The sequence below is a fragment of the Ursus americanus genome, chromosome 22, assembly GCF_024610735.1.
Source record: "Ursus americanus isolate L20-20 chromosome 22, mUrsAme1.1.p, whole genome shotgun sequence".
Taxonomy (NCBI): domain Eukaryota; kingdom Metazoa; phylum Chordata; class Mammalia; order Carnivora; family Ursidae; genus Ursus; species Ursus americanus.
In genome coordinates, this window is record NC_142148.1 from 37,963,700 (window position 1) to 37,987,294 (window position 23,595).

The window sequence follows — 23,595 nt, forward strand, 5'->3', positions numbered from 1 at the left end:
TTTTTTTTTTTTAAGATTTTATTTATTTATTTGACAGAGATAGAGACAGCCAGCAAGAGAGGGAACACAAGCAGGGGGAGTGGGAGAGGAAGAAGCAGGCTCATAGCAGAGGAGCCTGATGTGGGGCTCGATCCCATAATGCCGGGATCACGCCCTGAGCTGAAGGCAGATGCTTAACCGCTGTGCCACCCAGCGCCCCTGGATACCTCTTTTAATAGGAGTCCTAGAGTGTGCTAAAGAAGTTTCTCCAATATTATGCAGATTGCAAATGGATAATACATAATATAATTAGATTTTACCATAGCCTTTCATAGAGGTATTTATTTGATATCTTTTTCAATTTCTTGTATAGTTACTGGTCTTTTCAGGTTTTTGATAATATGATAATTTGTTTTCCTTAAAAATTGTCCATTTCATCCAGTTAAAAAATGTATTAGCCAACAGTTGTACATAGAATTTCATTTTAGCTTTTGATCTCTTCCATATCTGAGTGAAGTCTTTTTATCGTTACCAATTTTATGTCTTGTATTTTTTCTCTCTTAAAATATTTGATTGGACATATGTGTATTTTATTAGTATTTTTGAAGCACTAGGATTATTTTGAATTCTTGTTTTTCTGCTCTCTAACTGAAAAAATACATAATTTTAGTTATATTGCCTTTTCTAGGTTTTCCTTTCTAATGATTTAGTGTCTCCATTTATTTTTATTCTTTTTTGGTGAAAGCTTGTATTGCTCTAAATTTGCTTCTAATTATAGCTTTGACCAAGTCTCATGTGGTTTGATATATATTGTTTTTGTTATTTTCTAAATGTTTGATAAATACAGCTATGATTTCCTCCTTGACCCAAGAGTTATTTAGGAGGGTATTTTAAAAATTATGAAATGCGTGTGTGCATGTGTAAAATACAGTTGTTAATTTCTGGTTTATTATAATGTCATCAGGCAATAAGGCACATGCAATTTCTATTTTTCGAGATTTTTTTTCTTGCAATATGTGTAAGATCAGTATTTAAAATGTTCCCCAGACACTGAGAAAGAAGGTGAGTCCTGTATAGGATACACGGTTCTATATATTATTTATTGTCTTTATTACATGTATTTAGATCCCTTCTGTACTTTGACTGTCATATGCTTATGAGAATTAAAGTTTTGCATTACTGTTGTGTGTTTGTCATTTTTTTCATTGTTTCTAACATGTTTCAGTGCTATGTTATTTGATGCTTAAAAGTTTGTGATTTTTATCTTCATAGTGGGTTTTACTTTTTGTCAGTTAAAAATAATCTTTTAAATGTTGCTAGTCATTTGGGTACCCAAATGGGAAAAGAAATTGAAATTGATTTCTGCTTCTCACCATGCACATTTGATTGAAGATCTAAATGTGAAAAGTAAAATAATAAAGCCATTGAAGATCTAAATGTGAAAAGTAAAATAATAAAGCCTCTAGAGGACATTATAAGAGAATATCTTCATAACTTAGGGCAGAAAAATATTTCTTAAACGGAACACAGAACTTTGTAACATAACAGAAGGGATTGATAAGCTGGACCATTGACAAGAACTTTTGTCCTCAAAACATACCAATAAAAGAGAAAAAGTAAACCGAAGAGTAGAAGATACTTTTGTAGTACGTGTATCTAACAAAGGGATTTTATCCATATTATGTAAGAACTCCTGTATAAATCAATATGAAAAAGACAACCCAGCAGAAAAATGGGAAAGATAATTGAACAGGCAATTCATAAAAGAGGATACTCAAATGGCTAATAAATATGTGAAAAATTGCTCAATTTATTTTTCTTCAGGGAAGCACAGTTTAAAACTATAATGAGATACAATTACAACACTCACTAGAATGCCTTAAGTTAAAAAGATTGATAATACCAAATGTGAGTAGAATGTGGATAGCTTTCACTGCTGCTAGCAGTATAATTTGGGAAAATCACTTGAAATTCTGGCAGCCTCTACTAAAGCTATATGTATACAGATATAAGGTACACAAATATCTGTATATCTCAGTAATTTCAATAGGAATTCATACAGATATCTACTAAAAGTACAATCATGTTCAAAGCAGAATTATTTCTGTTAGGCAAAACCTGGAAGCAAAAATGTCATCAGTAAAATGGATCAATAAAAATTGTATATTTAATCCAATATACAGCAATGAGTAGAGCAGTGAAAATGCACAAATTAGAGCTTCATGCAACAAAAATAAATTATGCAAATAATATTGTTCATTGAAAGAAATCAGCCATAAGAGAATGTATTGTACATAATTCTATGCATACAAAATTCAAAAGCAGGCAAAACTAAAGGATTAGGCCTAAAGATAGTGGTTACTTTTGTGGATGAGGGAAGGGATAGCAATTGGGAAGTGGTACTAGGGGGACTTTTACGTGTCAGTGATGTTCTGTTTCTTGACATGAGTAGTTATATGGGCATACTGACTTGGGAATAATTCAGTGAATTGTGTAACTTACATTTTTGAACTTTTTGCATGCATATTCTGCTTTGATAATTCAAATTACATGAAACAAAAAATGTTGCATTAGTTGTTGCATTATTTTTCATTTTTGAGAGAGAGAAAGCCAGCAGGCATGTGAGAGTGGGGTGGGATAGCAGAGTGAAAGAGAATCTTAAGCAGGCTCCATGCCCAGTATGAGCCCTATGCGGGGCTCGATCTCACGACCCCGAGATCATGACCTGAGCTGAAATTGAGAATCCGGGGCTTAACTGACTAAGCCATCCAGGTACCCCAGTGCTAGGATACTGTTAATGTTAAAACAATAGCAGAAATTCAATACAATGTAATCATAATTTTATTGCCTATTGAAGATGTCAATAAATATTGTCTGCCAGTTATTTGCTTGTATGTTCTCATATCCAATCCTAATGCCTCTGTGGCTCAGTATTGTAGGGTACATTAAAAACAAAACATTTTTTTTCTTGAATTCCATTCTGGTTTTGTTTTTGTTTTCATTTGCCAGTTGTATCTTTGCCCTCTCTTTTCCTTTATTATTTTTCTTTTACAGAATTTTCACTCATTTTGAGAGTCTTTGACTTTTACAAAGGAATTTGTATTCATAATTATAAATGTTTTTCATTTATTTTTAATGCTTTATTGTTATTGTTATGCAAACTTTTTCTTCGTGTGTAGGAGATTACCCTTTATTTGTAATTCTGAAAATTATTTTAAAATTTTGAGTATTTGATCCTCTATTTTTCTAATTATTGGTATCAAGAATAAGCAAATTCTTTTAATTCCCCCAATATAAGATGAAACAATTTCACTTCTCCCATCCTTCCTCTCACTCCTGTTTTTTATTGTTGAGTTTATGATTCACGTTAAATTTTATTTTCAAGTTAATTTTTGCATTTTGTTTAATCTGAAGAGTTAATCATGAGACTTATACTCTGTTTTATAATCATATTTACAATCATTGATTTTTTTCAGTCAAAAATTTATTGAACATCTACTAAGCACCAGCCACTGTTTAGAGTTTTATCTTTTGAAGAACTTTTATTCAACCTTATTTATTGTACCTTCTGTCAGGCATTGTACTAGGTATTTAAGACACAGTCATGAATGAAGTTTCTGCTTTCAGAGTTGTTACATTTTATCTAGAAGAGAAAAACAGATCAACAGACAAGTTCAGACTGTGATAAATGTTGTGAAGAAATAAAATGGTAAGATGCTGAATAGGGGAGGGTACCACTTTAGGTAGGATAGTGAGGAAAGGTTTTCTAAGGAGGTGATATTTGAATTAATGACTCGGTCATAGAAAAGTTTTGGCTATATGAAAATCTAGGGGAAGAGCATCTAGGGCAGGGTTTCAGTTTGATGGGAACAAAGGTATTGGGAGGATGAAGATGACTGGGGTTGAATTGTTTAGAACTTTACATGCTATGATAAGGAGCATAGCCTTTATCCTAAGTACAGTGGGAAACTGTAGGTTTACTTGCTGTAATAAAAAGACACCTAGGTACAGGTCTTCGAACAGAATAGGAGTTTGTTTCTTATGTAACAACTCAGTTTGGAGTTGGTAGCTGAGTTCATTCTCAAGGTTGTCCAAGGATCTTGGTTCCTTCTGTCTTGGTCTTTCACCATCTGATAAGGTGTTACCCCATCTTTGTGGTCCAAGCCAACTTAACCATGCACATCTATCTCCATGTCTCTTAACTTTGGAAAGAGGGAATGAAGGACTAGTAACTTTCTTTTTAAGTGTAGCTTCCACTTACATTTCTAGTCACTTAGTTGCATGGTCATTCTTAGTAGCATGGCAGGTTTTGAAGTATAGTCCCTAGCTGGTTGGTCTTGTACCCCATTAAAACTTGTATATGTGGGTTATTGCTAAACAGAATTGGGTAATAGATATTGGGGGACTGTAATGTCTGTTACAAAGCCATTGAAGTGTTTTCAACAGGAGAGTGAACTTCCATTTTATTTTATTTTTTAAGATTTTATGTGAGAGAGAGTGTGAGCAGGAGCGAGAGGGAGAAAGAATCTGAAGCAGACTCTGTGCTGAGTGCAGAGCCCGATGCGCGGCTTGATCCCAAGACAGTGAGATAGATCATGACCTGAGCTGAAACCAAGAGTCAGATGCTTAACCAACTGTGCTGCCCAGGCACCCCTGAACTTTCATTTTAAAAAGATTACTCTGGTTGCTGAGAATATATTGTGGGAGGTAGGGAGGATAAAAAATGAAAATGGAGACTAGCTAGTCCAGGTTAGTGGTTTGTAGTGATTTGGGCCAGGTGGAAGTAGTGGAAATGGAAAGAAGTAGATGGAATTAAGATATATTTTAGAAGTAGAGCAACTTCTGAATAAAGGCTAGATCTCAGGGGCTATGTGGGCTGGAGATAATCAGTTTGGGAGCCATTAACATTTCTGGTATTTAAAACCATGGGACTGAATGAGGGGCACCTGGGTGGCACAGTCGTTAAGCTTCTGCCTTCGGCTCCCTGTGCTCTGGGATCAAGCCCCACATCAGGCTCCTCCACTAGGAGCCTGCTTCTTCCTCTCCCACTCCCCCTGCTTGTGTTCCCTCTCTTGCTGGCTGCCTCTCTCTGTCAAATAAATAAATAAAATCTTAAAAAACAAAAACAAAAAAAAACCATGGGACTGAATGAAATTCCCCAGATTGAGTGCATGTATAGAGAAAAGAAAAGGAGCTGAGCACCAAGATTTGAGGAACTTTAAAATTTAGAGGTGGCAGCAAGAGCCTGTAAAAGAGACTGAAGGAGTGGCTAGTGAGATAGGAAGAAAACTAGGGCAATAAAAGGTCATGGGAGTCTTTTAGATAACCAAAAGGTCATGGGAAAGACATATTTAGAGTAGTTATTTCTGTTGAATACTTTAAAAAATTGAGTGAAATGGGAATAGAAAGATGGTCATTGGATTTGACAATATGTGGGTCATTGGGGAGCTTCATGATAGTCATTTCAGTGGATTAATAGGGTCATAATCCAGAGTTTATAGAAGGCTGAAGAGTGACTAAGTTGAAGTATAAATTGGTACAACCACTTGAGAAAGCTCTTTGGCACTAAATCCATGAATATTCAATGATTTTGTGCTCCCACTTTCCACGTGTAAGTCATCATGACGGTCTTGCACGTGTGTACATGATGCATGATGACATGCTCAGAAATGTTCTTTAGCAGTATTGTTCATGCAAATAAAATACTAGAAACAACCCAAATGTTCATCAGCAAGAGAATGGATAAATTGTGGCATATACATAAAATGGAATACTATCGCATCAAAAATTGGTGGACCATAGCCACATGCATCAACATAATGAAACCTAAAACATAATATTGATCAAAACAAGCAAGTTACACAAGAATGCATACTATTTGATTCCATTTACATGAATTTCAACAATAGTCAAAAATCAATGTGTCATAGATAACCTGGATACATGAACGTTGTTAAAACTCCAAAGGAAGTTTTAGGAGAGAGGCACATAGGGAGCTTCAAATATGTTTGGTAGTGTTTTAATTCTTAAGTTGGGTGGTTTGTACTTAGATGTTCATTTTTAAAAAGTGCTTTAAAAAGTTTAATATATTATCTCTTTTATGCTTTATTTTCAATTTTTATTTTAAAATTTCTTTAAAAAGCCCCTGGATGATGGAAACGTGAAGGTGAAGTAAAGATGTGGAGAAAGTGAGTACAGACAGCACTTTGATAAATTTTGCTGTGATGCAGAGCTGAGAAAGGGTGAGATGAATGATCGAGACCTCGATAAAATAAAATTAGGTGAAGGCTGGGCCACAATCGGAAATTGAGATGTTGGATATTATGATTTTGGAAGTGGTCTACATAGTGAAAATGGCTGAGGAAAGTGAGGTAGAGAAGATGGTTAGAGGTGAAAAAGTCAAGGAACCAAAAAGCCAAGTGAACTATTGTTACTGGGAATGTTGAAACAGGAGTGGAATGGAAGGGGGCACTGAGTGAGGAGGAAGGTGTGCAGTGATTAGGAAGGTGACTTCAATGAAAAAGAGAAAATAGTCCTCAGGGGAAGCTGGAGGAATAAGGAAGAGAAATAAATGGTTTTGGTATGGAAGTGGGGAGCATTTACTGTACCTCTTAACCTTGAGGAGCATGCAGGTAGAGTTAAACACACACACAAAACCTCCATTTGAAATGAGTTGATATGCTTAGAGGACAGCTAATTTTCAGTGAAGTCCAGAAAGTCAAGTTCTCATTCAGAGGCTAGGCTAAGGATATAGTTGAGATTTCTGATCTCAGAACAGGAGTTCCAGAAGGCATGTGCAGTAGGAGCACTTTATACCTGGGTGGGAGAGTGCGGGGAAGCATAATCATCCGTGTGCTCAGAAGGAGAATCTAAATATTTTTCTTTAAATGTTTTTTGTTGTTTTTGAGAGAGAGCCCACGAAAACGGGGAGTGGGGGAGGGGCAGAGGGAGAGAGAAAGAATCTTAAGCAGGCTGTGCTTACAGTGCTAAGCCCAACATGGGGCTCAATCTCCCAACCCTGAGATCACGATCTGAGCTGGAATCAAGAGCTGGATGCCTAACTGACTGAGCCACCCAGGTCCCCCTCTTTAAATGGTTTTAGTGCCTACTATCAGTAAGGTTACTTCTTAGATTATTGTGACTTATTTATAGACTGGCTTTTATCATTTGGCAATTCTTATACATGAATAGAATATAACTAAATAGAGGGGAAATTGTATATTTTATATGCATCAGTTAGTTACCTTAAAGCTATCACATTGTTTATTTCAGCTCATCATTTATGTATGTATGTGTGTACACCTTGGAAATATGAACATCATACATTCTCACATGGAAAAATGTTGCTAAATTTTTTTGGTTTTCCTTTGAAATGTACTTTGTGATATTTTTGCATATAGGTACACTACTGATTTCATCTGTTAGAAGGTTCCACTAAAAGAAGTTGATGTAAAGTCTTGCTGCTGAAAAATTCTTTCCATTTCAATTTATTAGTTATTTGAGTCAGTCTTTAAAGTTCTTTTTAAAAATTTCATGTAAATATATGAAAAGATTTAAAAGTAATCTATAATGTATTTGTCAGGATAACCTAAGAAATAAAAATTTTTTCAAAGTGGGAATATATGTTTTTTTTCCTTAAGGGCCAGTACTTCTAGTATAGGTTGGTGATTATGCAAATTTATATGATTTTATATACCAGTACTGAAAGTCTGATCTTAATCATGTAAAAATCGTTAAAGGAGAAGGTTGAGAAGGTGCTCCCCCAGAGTTTCAGGTTGTTTATTTCCCCTAAATGTTTTAGAATTGCAGATTTCATAATCTTTCTTACATTCTGCAAATTTATGACCTCAAAAATAATGATCATATGTATAGTTGTTATGGACTTTATCATTACCAGCATCTTAAATGTAGCTAGGAGTTATATATATTTTCTGTTTGTGACAACATGGGGAAACTCAGGAACACATCAAGTCAGTAAGTTAATAGCTTTTACTTTTTATGAATGGTATGCATAATTTACAAAAGTCTTTGGGCTTCCAATATTATATTATGTCAGTGTATACCACATCTTCTTTATCCATTCATTGGTCGATGGACGCTTTGGCTGTTTCTGTAATTTGGTATTGTAGATAGTGCTGCTCTACACATCAGGGTGCATGTATTCCTTTGAATTAGTATTTTTGTATTCTTTGGGTAAATAGCTAGGAATGCAGTTGCTGGATCAGAGGGTAATTCTATTTTTAACTTTTTGAGGAACTTCCACACTCTTTTCCAGAATGGCTGCTCCAGTTTGCATTCCCACCAGCAGTACTCTTGTTCCCCTTTCTCCACATCCTCGCCGAGAACCTATTGTTTCTTGTGTTGTTGATGTTAGCCATTCTGACAGGTGTGAGGTGATATATCTCATTGTGGTTTTGAATTGTGTTTCCCTGATGAGCATTTTTTCATGTGTTTGTTGGCCATCTGTATGTCTTCTTTGGAAAAATGTCTATTTATGTCTTCTGCCCATTTTTAATTGGATTATTTGTTTTTTGAATGTTGAGTTTTTATAGGTTCTTTATATATTTTGCATATTAACCCTTTATCAGACATGTCATTTGCAAATATCTTCTCTTATTTCATAGGTTGCCTTTTAGTTTTGTTGGCTGTTTCCTTTGCTGTGCAGAAGCTTTTTATTTTGAAATAGTCTCAATAGTTTATTTTTGCCTTTGTTTCCCTTGCCTCGGGAGACATATTCTAAAAGGAAGTTGCTATAGCTAATGTCAAAGAGGTTACTGTCTGTGTTCCACTCTAGGATTTTTATGGTTTCAGGTCTCACACTTTGGTGTTTAATCCATTTTGAATTTATTTTTGTGTTTGGTGTAAGAAAGTAGTCCAGTTTCATTCTTTTTGCATGTTGCTGTCCAGGTTTCCCAACACCATTTGTTGAAAAGACTGTCTTTTTCCCATTGGATATTCCTTCTTGCCTTGTCAAAGATTAACTAACCATTTAGTTGTGGGTTCATTTCTGGGTTTTCTGTTTTGTTCCACTGATCTATGTGTCCATTTTTGTGCCAGCACCATACTGTGTTTGTTTTTTTTTTTTTTTTAAGATTTATTTACTGACAGAGAGAGAGGCAGCGAGAGAGGGAACACAAGCAGGGGGAGCGGGAGAGGGAGAAGCAGGCTTCCCGGGAGCAGGGAGCCCAATGCGGGGCTCGATCCCAGAATGCTGGGATTATGACCTGAGCTGAAGGCAGATGCTTAACGACTGAGCCACCCAGGCGCCCCTACACCATACTGTTTTGGTCACCCCAGCTTTGTAATATTACTCAGTCATAAAAAAGAATGAAATTTTGCCGTTTGCAAGGACATAGATGGAGCTAGAGAGTATTATGCTAAGTGAAATAAGTCAGAGAAAGACAAATACCATATGATTTCACTCATATGTGAAATTTAAGAAACAAATGAGCAAAGGGAAAGAGAGAGAGAGAGAGAGGCAAACCAAAAAACAGACTCTTAACTATAGAGAACAAACTGATGGTTACCTGAAGGAAGGTGGGTGGGGGGATGGACTAAATAGGTGATAGGGATTAAGGAGTGCACTTTTTGTGATGAACACTGGATATTGTATGCAAGTGTTGAATCACTGTATTGTATACCTGAAAGCAATATTATGCTGTATGTTAACTAACTGGAATTTAAATAAAAACGGAAAAAAAATAAAATTATGTTATGATTTTATGTATAAAATAATAATTTAGAGCAATGGCCCTCTAAGTTTAATGTACTTAAGAGTCACTTTTAAGGGGCAGCTGGGTGGCTCAGTCAATTAAGCGTCTGCCTTCAGCTCAGGTCATGATCCCAGGGTCCTGGGATCGAGTCCCATGTTGGGTTCCCTGCTTGGTGGGGAGCCTGCTTCTCGCTCTACCTTTGCCACTCCCCCTGCTTGTGCTGTCTCTCTCTCTCTGTCAAATAAATAAATAAAATCTTAAAAAAAAATCACCTTTAAGTTTGCTAAAATGATGTCTTCAGCCTTACTCCCAGAGATTTTGCTTGTTCTATGGAAAACACTGGGTGAAATTACCTTAAAGATTAAAGAATAAAAAACAGAAGCTTCGGAAGTTAGTGATTTGTGAAGCGGAAAATTAAAATATCATATCCAAGTCATTACGTGCCTGCATAGAAATTTGCTTTAGTTTGACGTAGTCTTTGCTGTTGTTCACTATTTTTTAAGTGAGTAGCCTTGATTTTGAAAATATCCTTTGTATTAGTTTCTCTTTTATTTCATCCTTGCCTGCTGTGCTCCTTCCAGTCTTCCTTTCTTTCCTTTTGTCAGTGTTTGAGTATCTACAATGTATCAGTCATTGTGCTAGGAATCTGGAATGACTCAAATATGCAAAAGACATGAATCTAGCCTTGGTGTTCTCATTTCAGAGACTGAGAATCATTTATAAAATAATTGATAATTATATAATATACTGAATGACAAAGTCATTTGGGGTAGAGGAGAATTCACGAAACATCTGACATTTGTACTAGCTCCTAAGAGATGAGTAGGAGTTTGTCAAAAGGATGAAAGGGAATGACATTCTAGTATTTACAAAGACATAGAAGCATTAAAGTGGCTAGTTTGGTAAGAGAGCAGGGTGATGGGGAATTGATGGGGATGGGGAAAATGGGGATGATAAGGTAGATTAGTACAAGGGACCTTTATCTTTTGATTCAATTTATTTTAATGTTTAACATTATTAATACAGCAGGGTGCTTTCATTGAGTGTCAACAGGAGAAAATGAATATGGGATATTTTAAGAGTAGAGTTGGTAGGATTTACAGTCTATTTGAACATGAGTTAGGAGAGTTAAAATTGAACTACTAGTTAGAGGGCTTAAGGATGGCTAATTGGAACAGTTAATGAAGATGCAGAATCTAATGAAATCTGACTTCCACAATTCTCAGTCATGTTTGGATAAACAGGGAGCTCTAATCCAATGGCCAGGCTTTATCCTTTAAAAAAGGTTTGTCTTTTAGCTTTATTGAGGTATAATTGACAAATATGATTGTAAGATATTTGAAGTGTACAATGTGATGAGTTGGTACAGATATACATTGTAAGAGGATTCCCTCCATCACCTTATCTTTTTTGAAGTTATCTCAGCCATGTTTGTGTGTTCCTCTTACCTCCATAAAAATAAAGCAGAATGATCTTGTAGTCTGCTTCTAAAGCCCGTGCATGACTCAGTGATTCTATTTTAGAAGGTTAAAACAAAGAATCAGAGATATATTCAAAGATTTATGTGTAAATAAAGGTTTTCATATTATAGTAGTATTTTTAACAATAAAAGTGGGGAATGACCTATATGCTCTCAAAAAGGAATTGATTAGATAAGTTATGGTATATTAATTGCTGGATGGGTAAGCTAGGGAAAGGCTGGGCTGTTGTAACAAAGAGACCTACCAATGATTCCATGGTTTAAAGATGTTACTTTATTCCTTACTTTACAGGGGAGTGTTTCAGGTCAGTTGGAAGTTCAACTCCATGTGGCCATTCAAAGACACAGATTCCTTCCATCTTATTTCTCTACCATCTTGTGGGGTAGTAATGGTCTAAGTCTGACTGTAGGCATATCCACATTCTCGCTTTATTGAAGCTGTTCTTGTTAAGGTCACCAGTGATGAAATAATGTTATATCCAAGGGACATTTTCAGTCCTTTTTTCTCTGTGACCTTTGAAACTACTGATCACTTTTTTATGAAACTTTCTCCTCCATAAGGCTTCTGCTGGTTTTTCTCCTGTCTAAGTATGTGTTCTTTGTGTCTTTTTCATGTTATTCCCCTTAGCCTTACCTATAAAAGTTGGGCTTTCCAGTGTTCCGTCTTTGGTTCCTTTACATGTGCACCTATGATGATCTCACCCAGGGCCCCTATCACATGACGATGTCTCCAAATCTGCATTTCTAGCCTGAAAACCTTTCTTTTGAGCACCAAGACCTGTATACATATAACACCTATACATAAATATTCTGGCAAATTCATATTTAAGATACCCAAATCTGACTTAATCTTTCTTCCCAAACTGGCTCTCACTGCATTGCCTCTCATAGCCACCTAGATCAGAAACCAGAAAGTCTGTCCCAGTAATTTAGTGTCCTCCTTCCTTCACTGAGACCCTAACACTTTGTTAAATATGCCTTTTGAATAGTTTTGTTGGCATTTGCCCTTTCCTGTTTCCATTGCCACATTCTTAGTTCAGGACAAGATTACTTTAAGAGCTTCCTCAGGGATCTGTGTTTTTATTCAGGCTCCCTTCCAATTTTACTTATTGATTAGATAGGTCACTGATTTCCTTTTACTTGTATTTGGTGGGCAGCAGCTGTGTGTTTAAATTGTATAACATCTGGTACAGTGCCAAATGCAGTTCAGTGGTTAATAACTAAATTATACTAATGATAATAAATGAAGAGAGCTTAATGAATAAAGATGAACCAAGATTAGTAATTAATTAATTAAGTAATTATTACCATAATATTAAAAGAATCCTGGGAGAAAATTAAATACTATTTAGGAAAAAAGAACTAGAGCTAAAGAAAATGATTTGAGTATTTTAACGTTTAACTTAACCTAAGTCAAAGAACCCAAGTTTGTTGCAGATGTTAGCACCCTGCAGGGAAAGCTAGAACAAATAGTTCTCAAACTCAGTTGGTGTGTTAGTTCAACTTCTCCTTTAAATTTGGCTGGACCCCTGTGTGCCTTGCCAAGGCTGAACACAATAGAAAGTCAAGCCATAGACTGTCATGTATGACAGTTCTGGCCGGTTAATCCAGGTTCCTTCTGGACATCTGGCCCACCTTTTTGTTCTCTTATTGTCATTGGGACTGCTAACTTCTATTCTCAGGTGATCTTCACATTCTCCCTTGCAATTTCCTTGACTCCTACGTACATTTGTATGTTTGTTTGTACTTACCTAATTTTAGTGTCTTCTGTGCTTCTGTGTGAGAAACTTTATTTATTCCCAGCTCATTGGTTGAGTCACTTCTGGTTTTCCTGCCAGTGGCAGGGTATTTGAGCGTGGTCAATCAGCATTTTTGAAAAGTAAGTATTGTGCTTGATGGTGTAAATGGCACAAAAAAGGGATTCTGCCCAGGCTTTCAAATTAGTAGTAATTCTCCTCTTCGTCCTGTGAGCTAACAGTTACTGTGTTTTTACTGCAAATAGGGCACCGTTTCATGTGCTGTCCTATGTCTTAATTCATTTAATCCTCATAACAACCTAATAAGATAGCAGACTAACCCCATTTTACAGGCAAGGCAGTTGAGGCCCAGAAAGGTTAAAAAATTTGACCAGTGCTACACAGCTAGTAAGTGGCAGAGCTGGGATTCAAATCTATGCATAATGCTTCCAGAGCCTGGTTTTCTAACACCATCCTTTACTGACTCTTAGAAGATGGGATAGTACAGGTACATATATAGCTGTAACACAAATAGAAAGATATGTTCTTTTAGATAATTAAACGATAAGATTACACACAAAGTGTATGATGAATCATCATTATGGATGGAAAGGAATACTGGAACGGCCATCAACTAATTCTATAAGTTTGGAGAAGACCCAGGACTTTGGTGTCTTCATCTTACCAAATTCCAAGTTCTCTTTAAAAAATTTTGTGGAATTCCAGTTTTTCCTCTTTATTAATTTAGGCCTTGTAATTTCCTCCTTTCCCTGTTTCCTTTAGATTTAGGTATCTACCACAGGTTAAATCATGTCTTCTGAAAATGTTCACTTTTCATTTAAGTTGCACAAGTGAGTTATAGCTTTGCATGTGATAATGTAGTCTATTATGTACTTTACTATGTGGATTTTGCCCCTTGTAGAACAAAACAGTTCCTCTTAAACATAAAAATATTCGGTAATCAATTGGTCAGTGAATTCCGTATTTGTTGTATGTTTATCAAATATCTGTCTCTGTGTTAGACCCTGTAAAATCTTTACTATTATTATTATTTATTATTATTATTATTTTGAGAGAGAGATATAGTGGGGTTGGGAGGATGGACAGAGGGAGAGTGAGAGAGAGAGAGAATGTTAAGCAGACCAAGCCCAGTGCTGAGTCCGAGGCAGGGCTTGATCTTCTGACCCTGAGATCATGACCTGAGCCAAAATCAAGAGTCGGACACTTAACTGACTGAGCCATCCAGGTGCCCCAACCCTGTAAAATCTTTTTTTTTTCTTTTAAAGATTTTATTTATTTGGCAGAGAGAGACAGCCAGCGAGAGAGGGAACACAAGCAGGGGGAGTGGGAGAGGAAGAAGCAGGCTCCTAGCGGAGAAGCCTGATGTGGGGCTCGATCCCAGAATGCTGGGATCACTCCCTGAGCCGAAGGCAGACGCTTAACGACTGCGCCACCCAGGCGCCCCCCAACCCTGTAAAATCTTGATATAAGTCAGTAATTAGGTATTAGTTCTGCACCCCAGAAATCTTACATAAATGATCACTGTATAATATTTGAAAGCCTAGTCTTTAAAATTTGTGCCATTTTTGTGGAACTGCAAAATACCAAAATGCCAACATTTTAAAACATTTTTGTGTCAGAGACAAATACAAAAACACAGTGATTTCAAAATTTCAAAAAGAAATTTACCCAAGATCCACAGTTACAAACATCTTAGTCATAAACGTGTGTATCTATATACATGTAACTGAAACCAGATTTTATAGAACAGTACTTTTCATTACTACATGCTTTTTGCTTCCTCTCCTCCTCCTCTTCCTTCCCGTATCAGTTAGCTTTGCTGTGCAAACTCTTCCAAAACAAACTCTTCCATAATTTAGTGGATGAAAACAACATTCTTTTTATTATGGCTCTTCAGTCTCTGGTTAACCAGGAGGTTCTATAGTTAGCAGGTGGGTTGGCTGGAGCTAGATGGTTCTGGATGGTCTTACTTATCTGGCTGGCAGTTGTCAGGCTGGTTGCCCTAGGGAACCTCATCTGAGATAACTTGTCTCTGTTCTAAGTGGCCACTTATTCTCTGATAGACTTGCCTAGACTTTGTCAGTAGTCTCGGCATAGAATAGAGAATTTAGAAATAGATCTCAGTATATATAAGATTACTTAATGTAGTTGGTTTAATGGAATAAGAAAAGTATGTGGGTTTTTGTTTTTTTCTTTGTTATTACTATTTTAATAATGTGTGGGGAAACGAATCAGTTACATGGGACTGGATGGACTAACGAAGAATGATTATGATTTTTACCGTTTATTGTTTTGGAACATTGCTCTTCTTTAATGTTTTATTTAAGGAACCCTTTTTTATCTTAAACTATCTGTAACTCATGACAATTTAGTAGATTATACTTTTGTAAAAAGAAATGAAATGTTTATCCTTTCTCCCTATCTGATCTCTCCAGAATTCAGAAACTCTATTGAGTATTCTTATTTTCATGACAATAAAATTATTTATGTAAGTTCAATAAGAATCTGTCTTCCTTGTAATGGGACATAATTGGAAAAATTGATTATATAGGCTTTGACTGGAATGTCATATTTGAGAATGATGCATAGAATAAGATTATCAGATAGTTGTAGGGAACTAAGTTTGACTTTATAGAGCCAATGCTTACAAACTCTTTTTGGAAAAACCAGGCTTCTACCTGGTATACAGGGTTCCCAACCTTACAAATGAGTAAAGAAGGTCACTTCCTGGCAAGCCCAGGAACTTTAGGCTATTTTGGCAACCTTGAGAAGAGGAATTCACCCAAATCTATTGGAATTATAGGCTAAATCTGGTGATGAGTTCTAGGTTTGGCTTCTTAGCCTCAAGAGGATTTTAAAAGTCTAAACTGAGATTCTCTACAAAAAGTTCCAGCAAACCAAACTTGAAAGTCTCAAGTGGTCAATTACCATTCTTGCTGTACTGATATAAATAATTAGGCCAAATCTAATGAGACCAGACTTATTTTGTAAATAAGATTAAAAAGGGGGGGTGACTGTAGAGAGACATTTTATGCTTCAGTGAAAAACTGTTGTGCATCCTTGTTTGTGTGTTATTAAATTCTAGTCCTGTTCATTGTCTTGCACATTTTGTCAGTCCTTCTAGTTTCCTCCTCTAGTGTCTGGCTACAGCTTTCCAAAGTATTTCCAGTTTTTCTCTCCACCACCTGATTTGGCATCATTGAGAACTAAAACTGCCCTTTTTCCTGAAGCCCTGCAAGCTGAAACTGGATGGTTTGATACAAACTTCAAAGAGATCACCTCAATGGATCATGTATGGGTATCCTTCATGTCTGCTGCTATGTGGGCCATTCAGAAAGCTCAGTGGAACACCTGATGCATCACCAAGGACATTCAAATTGCAAAAGACGCTTTGAGCCCATCTTCTAGAAATCATCTTGACTGTCTTCCCAGTGGACTGAAAAAACTAGGTTTCTCATCTGCTTCAACCATTAATCTTTTTCTTTTTCTTTTTATAGAAATTCCCCTCATTAAATGTTTGACTACTCATACTATCTAGCAAATATCCTCCACAACCAACTCTCAACTAATGTTTCAGCTGGTCCTTAATGAACAAAAGGCAACCTAATGAGAAATGGACTTACATTATTCAAGGAAAGAAGAACATGTCTTCTTTCCTTGAATAAAGGAAAGACTGAAAAAGTCTTTCTCCTTAACCAAACTTTAGTCAGTTTCCACTAAGCTTTTTTCTTGATTAGGCCAGATGTTTGCTAGATCGACATAGTCCAGTTTTAGTAAGATTTCTGCTAAATCATTTTAGATAGAATTCCCACAGTCAGTATCGATCAAATTCCACATCCCCTCCCATACTCCAGGTGATGTCATCATCCTAGATTGCCTTTAGCAAGAATCCTTAATCTGTTCAATCAGAATCTTCCCCTGCCTCCTGTTTTTCTTCTTAATAATTTTCCTTCCATTGATTCCCATTCCTTGATTATAAATCCCCACTTGTCTTTGATGTATTGGGAATTGAGCCTGATTCTATACTGAGATCTCTTTTCCCCAATTGCAGTAGTTCCAGAATAAAATCTGTTTTTACCACTTTACCGTCTAGCCCTTTTGTTGTTGTTTTTGCTTGTTTTACAATATAAATAGTATGCAGTCTAGAAGAACAATTACTATTGTATGTGTACACTGACAAATATTTCAACTTGCAGTTGAATGAAGCCAATTGTGCGCAAAATGTGAATTAGTGCTTTGTGTATGTACATATAGGATGTCCATGAGGGAGCAATGCTTGACCATTTCCATTTTCTAACCCAGGGTATAGGAAAAGATACATTGAGAGTGCTGATCAAACACCCTTGTGTGAGAAGGAAAGCAGTGCATTGCCGTTCAAATAAGAGAAATAGCCTCTGGTGGTAATTTATATTGTTGTGTCTGCAGAGAGTAGGCAGTGGTCAAAGTCTGCTGTTTGGTTTTGGCACATTGCTGAAGGAAATACTGATAATTATTAATATTCTCAAATTATAGCTTTAATTACATTTATGCCTTTTTCATAACCATGTGAGAAATTGGGCAGCAAGTGTATGTCTGGCTGTGAGGAAAAAGGATGCTCATGTGAATTTTTTTTCTTAAAGATTTTATTTATTTATTTGACAGAGAGAGAGACAGCCAGCAAGAGAGGGAACACAAGCAGGGGGAGTGGGAGAGGAAGAAGCAGGCTCCCAGTGGAGCAGGGAGCCCAATGCGGGGCTCGATCCCAGGACCCTGGGATCAGGCCCTGAGCCGAAGGCAGACGCTTAACGACTGAGCCACCCAGGCACCCCAGGATGCTCATGTGAATTTTTAAAATAAGAGAGAAAGAGATAAAAATATTTCTTCAGTGATGCTGATGATTCTAATAAGACCATTTTGAGTAACTTATTTGAATGACATGTCACAGCAGTCTATTTATTCAATATGTTGAATTTGCTTGAACTTTTAGTTTAGGCTCAAAATAACCCATTTTTAAAATTTGCAGATAAGAGATTAGAATTTCTTTGTGGTATAAATAGCTTAAACTTTGAGTCTTCCCAATACCATTCTTTGATAATTTCTTTATGTTTGGAGACAGAAATACATGATTTGTTCTCACTTATGTTAAAAAGTCACATTACTACAAATACAATATTACATAATGCTTCATGAGAAAATGAAAATGAATGAACTAAATCCAACTTGAAGAAGGATATGAAATCTATCTAGCTTTGTATCCCAGGCTGGAAAGTCAAACTTTATGTTTTCTTTTGTGATATTCCTATCAATTTAATGCCTGATGGAGTTCTGAAACTCATTACTCAGAAGTCTTTATAATTTCTAGGCTTAAAAATAGTCCAAATATCCAAATTTTTTTTTTCAAACCAAACAAATATTTATTGTCATTTAACAATCTTTAATTGGGAATCAGGACTTTCTAATTTGGTAAAAATAGTAAGAATAGACACTGGATGTGGAACTCAAGGTCTTCTGGCTCAAAGTCTTTGTCATTGGGACAGGCATTGACAGCTTGGTTAGAACATAAAATCTGGTCTCTTTCACTGATGGGAGTAATAATAATAATAATAATAATAATAATACATGTAATGATACATCTTTCAAAATAATATCATTTGAAATATTCCTTAACTACTGTGGTACTCTGAATATAGATGCTAAAATAGTTTGTCACCTTTGTAAAATCTTTGTTAAAAAAAATGGTAGTGTTTGTTGAGAGCTTACTGTGGAGCAAACATTATTCTAAGGGTAGTGAACTCATGTTAACTGGGAAGGAGCCAGTAGTTTATAGACTGAGGCATGGAGAAAATAAATAACTTTTCAGATGCCACCCAGTTGTTAACTGGCTGACCAAGATTTGAACAGAGTCAGTCTGGTAGGAAAGTCTGTGGTCTTTGCCATTACCTGACAAAGGCAGACAGTACCAGTACTGTAGGAGCCCTTGAGGTGGTTTTTTATTTTGAGGTCTTCGAACATCTTTCTCTACTCTTTTAGCATACAATTTTCCCACATTATTCTCCTCTTCCTTATTATTATTACTGCTTCTACTGCCAAAACCAATGGGCATTTTGATTAGAATCCTTTAAGGAGAGAGGTGATTACAAAGAAGGGGATGCTTTGGAGGCAGAAAAAGGAAAGATCAGTTTTGTGGGCACAGATCATATCCGTGGTCTTGGCCAATTTTTTTCTGTGGTTATTGGGGCCCAAAGACAATATTGGTGACTTGTGACCTATCACCTCCTATCTCTCAGATACTTAAAAATTAAATGCTCATTTAAGAGTGTCTTAGTGAATTAATAGCATTATCTTCCCCCTTGAAAGATTTGCACAGTCATAAATACTTTAAAAAGTTTAGGTTTATAAATCAACCTTCCTAGAGGTATATTAAAAAGCTTTTTATGTATATTAATATATATTTTAAAACATTGATTTTGTACAGCTTTGTTTAATGTCTTAACATTACTACTTGTTAAAAATGAATGAAACTCAAATTATAGTATTGCCATAAAACATTGGAAAATATGTCAAGTTGTAGAATGTAATGTTTTGGTTTGTTTTCAGTATACAAACTTGCTGGCTGTTGTGTGCAGGGCAGAGCTTTTCTCTTTTAAATTTAGCAGCGCCCTCTACAGTGAAAGGTTAATACGATTTGATAAGAAAAGTAGTTTCATCCATTCAAATATATTTTTTAAAGATTTTATTTATTTATTTGACACACAGAGAGAGAGCACAGCAAAGGGGACCGGCAGGCCGAGGGAGAGGGAGAAGCAGACTCCCTGCTGATCGGGGAGCCCAATATGGGGGGATCATGACCTCGAAGGCAGACACTTAACCGACTGAACCACCCAGGCACCCCACCCATTCAAGTATTCTTGATCCATCCCATTTTGAGGGACATTTGTTGCTTAGGAGTAGCAAAGTTACGAAGAAGTAGCTGAACCTACATGTTTTTGCTCTGAGTGAATATGTTTTTCAAAGATGACGTTAGGTAACTAGAACGAAATAGAAATAAGCTTGTTTACTGTGAAAATTTATTTTGTCTTGGTGATTGTACATCTTTTTCTTATCTTCTTATGAAACTAGTGGTACATAATTTTATTTTAAATTTGATATTTTCATAATAATAATAGTAATAATAATAATAAACATTGAGTTTTTTGTTGACCAATATAACATGTCTTAATTTATTGAATGCCTATTATATATGTGATACTGCATTTGTATTGAGGAATACATAATAAATAGAGACTAAGCCACAGCCCTGGTACTAACACATTTATTTCCACTTGTCTAATATACCAGGTTGTGACTCATATTGGCTCTTGTATCAAAATTGTCTTTATTAAATAAATTTAACTATTACTATTGATATATATTCCTTTTTTTTATTACAGAAGAAAATACTCAGGAAACATCACAGGTGAAGAAAAGCTTGAGTGAAAAAGTTTCTCTCTATAGAGGTGACATCACATTGCTAGAGGTAGATGCTATAGTCAATGCGGGTGAGTACTTGATTTTTTTGTGTGTGATGTATTTGTTACACAAGTATTATTTTAAAATATTTTTCATAAACAGGAATATAAGTATTTTAGAAAAAGATGTCCTTCCTGGTATAGAAATACCTTATGTACTTCCCTTCTGGATTAGAAACACTGAGGATTTATTTTATGTCTGTGTTGCAGTTAATTTGTTAACTCATGGTATCCATGCTAAATTGAGACTAGGGTACTGCGCCACTGGAAAAGTGGTAGATTGTTGCAGAAAGTTCTTCAGAAAGAACTTCAGAAGCTCTATTATTGCTGGTTTCATGCTTGAGTTAATAATTGGCCAACATAAAAAACAAATTCATCAAGGTTTGTCTTTCTTTTGAAGAGGTGGTAAAGAGATGATTGAACACCAGAAAAAAGTAAAATGGAAAGTAATTATTTCTGCGATTTCCAAATCACAGTTTTTTGGTTGCTACTTTTCATGTGTGATATGAAATGCTTTAATTATTTTAACAACCAATTAGGTAATTCTTACGTTTGAACATTGAGGAAATTAGCAGTGTTATTTATGGTAGTATCTCCTATATATTTTATTATGTAGCTGTATATCAAGAAATACATAGTAGTTGTGATTCTATAAAAATAAGTATCAATAATAAGAGGATATTTAATTATTTTAATTTGTGTTTTATAAAGGTAGTTTTTTTTCAGGTGGAAAATGCCAAATAAAAACAAATTTGGACTTAGGGAAGGAGAGGCTTTATTCAAAAAGATTATTACAGTAAGGAGAATAGAACTATCCTAATATGAGGAGGAAGAATATTGCAATGTAAAGAATATTGCAATAGGAAGAAACACTTCTATGATGAGATCTATAAGCATCTCAAAGGCCAACCAGAAAGGGTCTTTTCTTTCATAGGGAGGAGTAAACAGGGTAAAACGAATTATGTGTGGGGTACTGGGATGAGTTGGTGGCAAGATTGGAGATTTGATCAGGGAATATTCTTCCCTGAGGTCATCTGATTCTTGGGAGGGGTCATTCAAGAGGAGTTTTCACCTTCCATTGCTCAGGGGTGGGTCAAAGTCTAGGGACTTGGAAGAGGGAAAAAAGCCTGACTAAAGTTTGGTCAATTCCAGTTAACAGCCATTGACCAGCCAGAATGGTCAATGGGGACAAACAGTTCAGCTAATCATTTATGAGTGAAAGAATGGGAATTTGGGGGATCTGTGTCTTGGCCTTGTCATAGTTTACAAGAGGACATCTATGAGTTTTATCTAAGTCATATGGGGAAGACTTCATTGCTCTAAGCTGTTTCCTGGAACACAAAAGGGTGAGGGGTAATTTTTTGGCAGTCCCTGTTTTCCAGAAGTACAGGATTCATGTGAAGTCCAACATTGTCTCAACGTTTCCTTTGGTGATGAAAAAATTCACATAGGATAGTAGGAGCATGCCTTGGTGGGTGAACAGAAGGGTCTCCTGGAGAACTGGAACATTAATGTGGCATAGTTTTGGTGATCCTGGAGGAAATCTGGAAGCCTAGTCAGCTTGTTAACTCCTGTAGAATTGGCTATCGGTTGCTTTGTACTGTATTTGCTTTGCCATACTCACAGCTGTTTTTCTCTTTCTCTTCTTCTGATGCCTCTGTAATTCCTTTCTCATCTGTTGACTCTCTAAAATGCAAAACTCTTCATGAGAGGGGATCTGTCTTGGTCATTTAATCTCCTCCCAATGTGAATCACTTCTTTTGGACAGAATTCCAACCTCATATCACCTCATAGGCTACAAGTCTCTCTCCCTTATAGCTAATCTGTGTGTGCTGTTCATTTGTGGCACTGGGTGTCAAGATGCTTTTCTCTGATCTGTGGGACCTCTGGAGAAGACACGCCCTTAAAAAGAATCTCATGAACTCCTCTCCAGTACAGAGGTTTAATAAGATCACTGTAGTTATTAAGTCATTAATGATTTGTTATGCCCTAAATTCTATAAACATGTGAGCTTTAATTTAAAAAAAATTTTTTTAAAGCTTTTATGTATATATAACACCAGCCTTCCTGTATGTCGTAATTTCTAGCCGTGGATCCTAGTTCTGCTCCGTGGAATACAATTAATGATATGTATTTCCTTCTTAAATACCTGAAGATCACTGTCCTGAGTTTTCTCTTTCTTGTTATTAACATAACATTGAATTTGCCAGGTTAGCGCACTTAATAATAGCAGTAATTATAGTCTTTCTTGGGTTTTGCCAACTGTATACCTATGTATCACTCCCTTAAGGCTATAGACTGGTGTCTTTTCCATCTTTTTGTTACCTTCCAAAGCAATGTCATGCCATTATGTTCTTAATAAACACTTGATACTATATATGTGTTAGACTGAACCATGTGCTCCAAAGCACCTCTAACCAATAGCACATTTAGCATTGAGGACTTGACATAGTGAATCAGTGTGGCTCTGATTTAAAAAATGATTTATTTGATCAATAAATAAAATAGTTATGGGATAATTTTTGTTGAAATAGAATAAAATGGAAATACGGAAATGTCACTAATGAGAAAATATACCATCACTATTTTGATACTTGTCCTTGCCTGTATGCGTAATTTTTTCACAGCTGCCACATTGTGTACGAGCGTTTGTTGAATTAATCTGAAGGCAGGCAGCAACTTTCACTCACTCCCAAAAACCATTTGGCACCTTTAGCTCACCTCTCTGGCTGAGATTATATTATAATTTGGACATGTTCTACATCTCACAAGGACAACCTCATCAGGAAGTTCCTGGGTATATGGAAGAAAGATGCCAAATGTACAGTGTAATGACTCTATTTACAGCTATCTGCTGTGCAGTTTGTTTGCCTGGTGTGTAAGGAGAGGAACAGCTGTTAATCTTTCAAGTGAACAAGGCAACATGGCAGGAGACTCCAGAGCTGCCTCTAGTGAGAGGGGAATGAGAGGCAGTGCCCCCAGTCATGGTGCCAAAGCAGCTCAGACATCACTTTCTATCAAACTTCTAAAGTTCTCTTTCCATACCCATGTTAATATTACTACATTGGAACACCTGGGCTTACTTGCCATGAATGAAATGATTTGATTTTTTTTTTAAAGATTTTATTTATTTATTTGACAGAGATAGAGACAGCCAGCGAGAGAGGGAACACAAGCAG

At 36.1% G+C, this 23,595-nt stretch overlaps 1 protein-coding gene across 2 annotated transcripts in view; it reads left to right on the forward strand.

Moving 5' to 3' along the window:
* The window catches only part of MACROD2 (mono-ADP ribosylhydrolase 2), a 1,878,458-nt gene that overhangs the window by 46,483 nt on the left and 1,808,380 nt on the right, over positions 1 to 23,595 (forward strand). For both annotated transcript variants that reach the window (XM_087853758.1, XM_045805705.2), the window contains exon 3: positions 20,339 to 20,446. In XM_087853758.1, coding sequence (XP_087709884.1) covers positions 20,339 to 20,446 — 108 coding nt within the window. The remainder of the gene's footprint in view (positions 1 to 20,338; positions 20,447 to 23,595) is intronic.